Genomic DNA, 1,785 nt, shown 5'->3' with positions numbered 1-1,785 from the left:
ACAAGACCCATCTATAAATGATGAATATATTACAGTTGTGTAGCCATTTTTCTTGATAATGAAATTAAATAAAAAGATCTTTTTCTTGTTTTTCGTGAAATATGGTATATATTTCACTCAACTTGATAAAATGCCACATATTTTCACTCGCTGTCCCGGGAAGTGAAAATATTTGGTATTTTATGATGTTTTATGAAAATATATTCCATATTTCACTCAAACTAAAAATATCCTCTTAATATCCGTTAAAGCTTTAAAATGATCATTTATGGTAAAATTAAGACAATGATATTGAAACACAGTCCTGTTTCCACAATAAAGCATTCATGTTATCACTAAACATTGATTTATTTTAATATAGGTAATATCTATATAAATTCCTAAAATAATGGAAAGGGAAATAACTCCAAAAGATAAACTTAAATCAGAAATACCTGAGTCATCATCAACAGTGACATCATCATTTTCCGGATCATCATTGACGAGGTAGTAACGACGTCTGCTACGATTAATTCCTAACAGACGTTTAAGACAACATGTTTCCCAAAGTGATGTTCCACACCAGTAAGAGCTTGTGAATGGAAAATACCATGGCTTTGGTATACCATAAGATCCTAAAATAATAATAAAGGGTGCCATGGCCTAAATATACCATAAGATTCTGAAATAATGAAAAATGCCATGGCCTAAATATTCCATAAGATTCTGAAATAATGAAAAATGCCATGGCCTAAATATACCATAAGATTCTGAAATAATGAAAAATGCCATGGCCTAAATACACCATATTAGGTCCTGATGTAATGGAAATCACCATAGCTTTGATATACAAAGATAATAACATGGCTCTTGTATACCATTAGTTTCTTAAATGATAGAAAATACAATAAGTTTCTAAAATGATAGAATATACAAAGGCTTTGTATACTGGAAGTTCATTAAATAATGAAACAATACCATGGCTATGGTAGACAGTTATTACTATGTTTCTGAAATAAGGGTTTGGTATTCCAATCATTCCTGGCGTAATGGAAATTATATCTAAAGAATGAGACTCATTTGATATATAGGTTGAAACTAAGTTAATGGCATTTTCGATGCAAACACTAGAAAATCCAGGATGATTTGCAAGAAAAACGGTTAATTACATTAACTGGTTAGTTCTGAATAGAATAAAAGATTAAGTTCTAATTTTACCTGGATGTACATTGTCTATATACCAGGCCAGTATAAAGTAAACAACTGTGTCCACTGCTATCATTATCAACACAATCTGTAGACTAAAATTATCATGTTCCCGTGGCGACACATGCAGGTTCTCCCACTGTACGCATGATCCGTCTAACCAGGTCTCGACACTAACTTTTTCAGCAGGTGGTATGCCGAACCACTGGATCCAAAATTCAGGTGGTCCTTTCTGAACACAGGTGGTCCATCTTTATTTTTCACTAATTTGTTTTTAAGGAAACTTCAGATTTAGAAGAACTACACTTAAAATTGGTGACAGAGACATATTTATTATTAGATTTATAACAACTGAAGAAAACATGTATTTTTTCTATTTCAATCTTAGATCAGATAGTAAGTCATTGTAATCCTATTAAGTATTTATTATCTCATTGAAAAATACATGACAGTACTCATACTTCGGTTAAGTGACTTATTCCGCAACTCAAGTTAGGGAATAGTGAAACCATTTGTGAATGACTTATTTCCTTACTGTTATTCAAATACTCATTGCTGTTTCCTGGTACATCTTATAAGATTAATAATTGCATTTTTATA

At 31.3% G+C, this 1,785-nt stretch overlaps 1 protein-coding gene across 1 annotated transcript; it reads right to left on the bottom strand.

The window, feature by feature from the left end:
• Positions 1-306: 306 nt before the first annotated feature.
• Positions 307-1,340, bottom strand: LOC132729463 (phospholipid-transporting ATPase ABCA1-like). The gene is made up of 2 exons (XM_060715233.1): positions 1,198-1,340; positions 307-614 (listed from the first exon to the last, which is right to left on the bottom strand). Exons 1-2 carry the CDS (start codon positions 1,259-1,261, stop codon positions 325-327), a joined length of 354 nt encoding a protein of 117 aa, XP_060571216.1. The 5' UTR covers positions 1,262-1,340; the 3' UTR covers positions 307-324.
• Between the last annotated feature and the right edge of the window lie 445 nt (positions 1,341-1,785).

Source organism: Ruditapes philippinarum, unplaced genomic scaffold, assembly GCF_026571515.1.
Source record: "Ruditapes philippinarum isolate M1 unplaced genomic scaffold, ASM2657151v2 ctg12992_1_1_1_1, whole genome shotgun sequence".
In the NCBI taxonomy this organism is placed as follows: Eukaryota; Metazoa; Mollusca; class Bivalvia; order Venerida; family Veneridae; genus Ruditapes; species Ruditapes philippinarum.
The sequence above is the reverse complement of the archived record's forward strand: the minus strand, read 5'-3'. Positions and strand labels throughout refer to the sequence as shown.

Excerpts from the sequence above, each read along its gene's own strand:
- LOC132729463 (XM_060715233.1), bottom strand. The coding sequence starts at position 1,261 with ATGATAGCAGTGGACACAGTTGTTTACTTTATACTGGCCTGGTATATA. Across the intron at positions 615-1,197 it reads TATAGACAATGTACATCCAG|GATCTTATGGTATACCAAAG; the intron begins GTAAAATTAGAA and ends TTATTATTTTAG.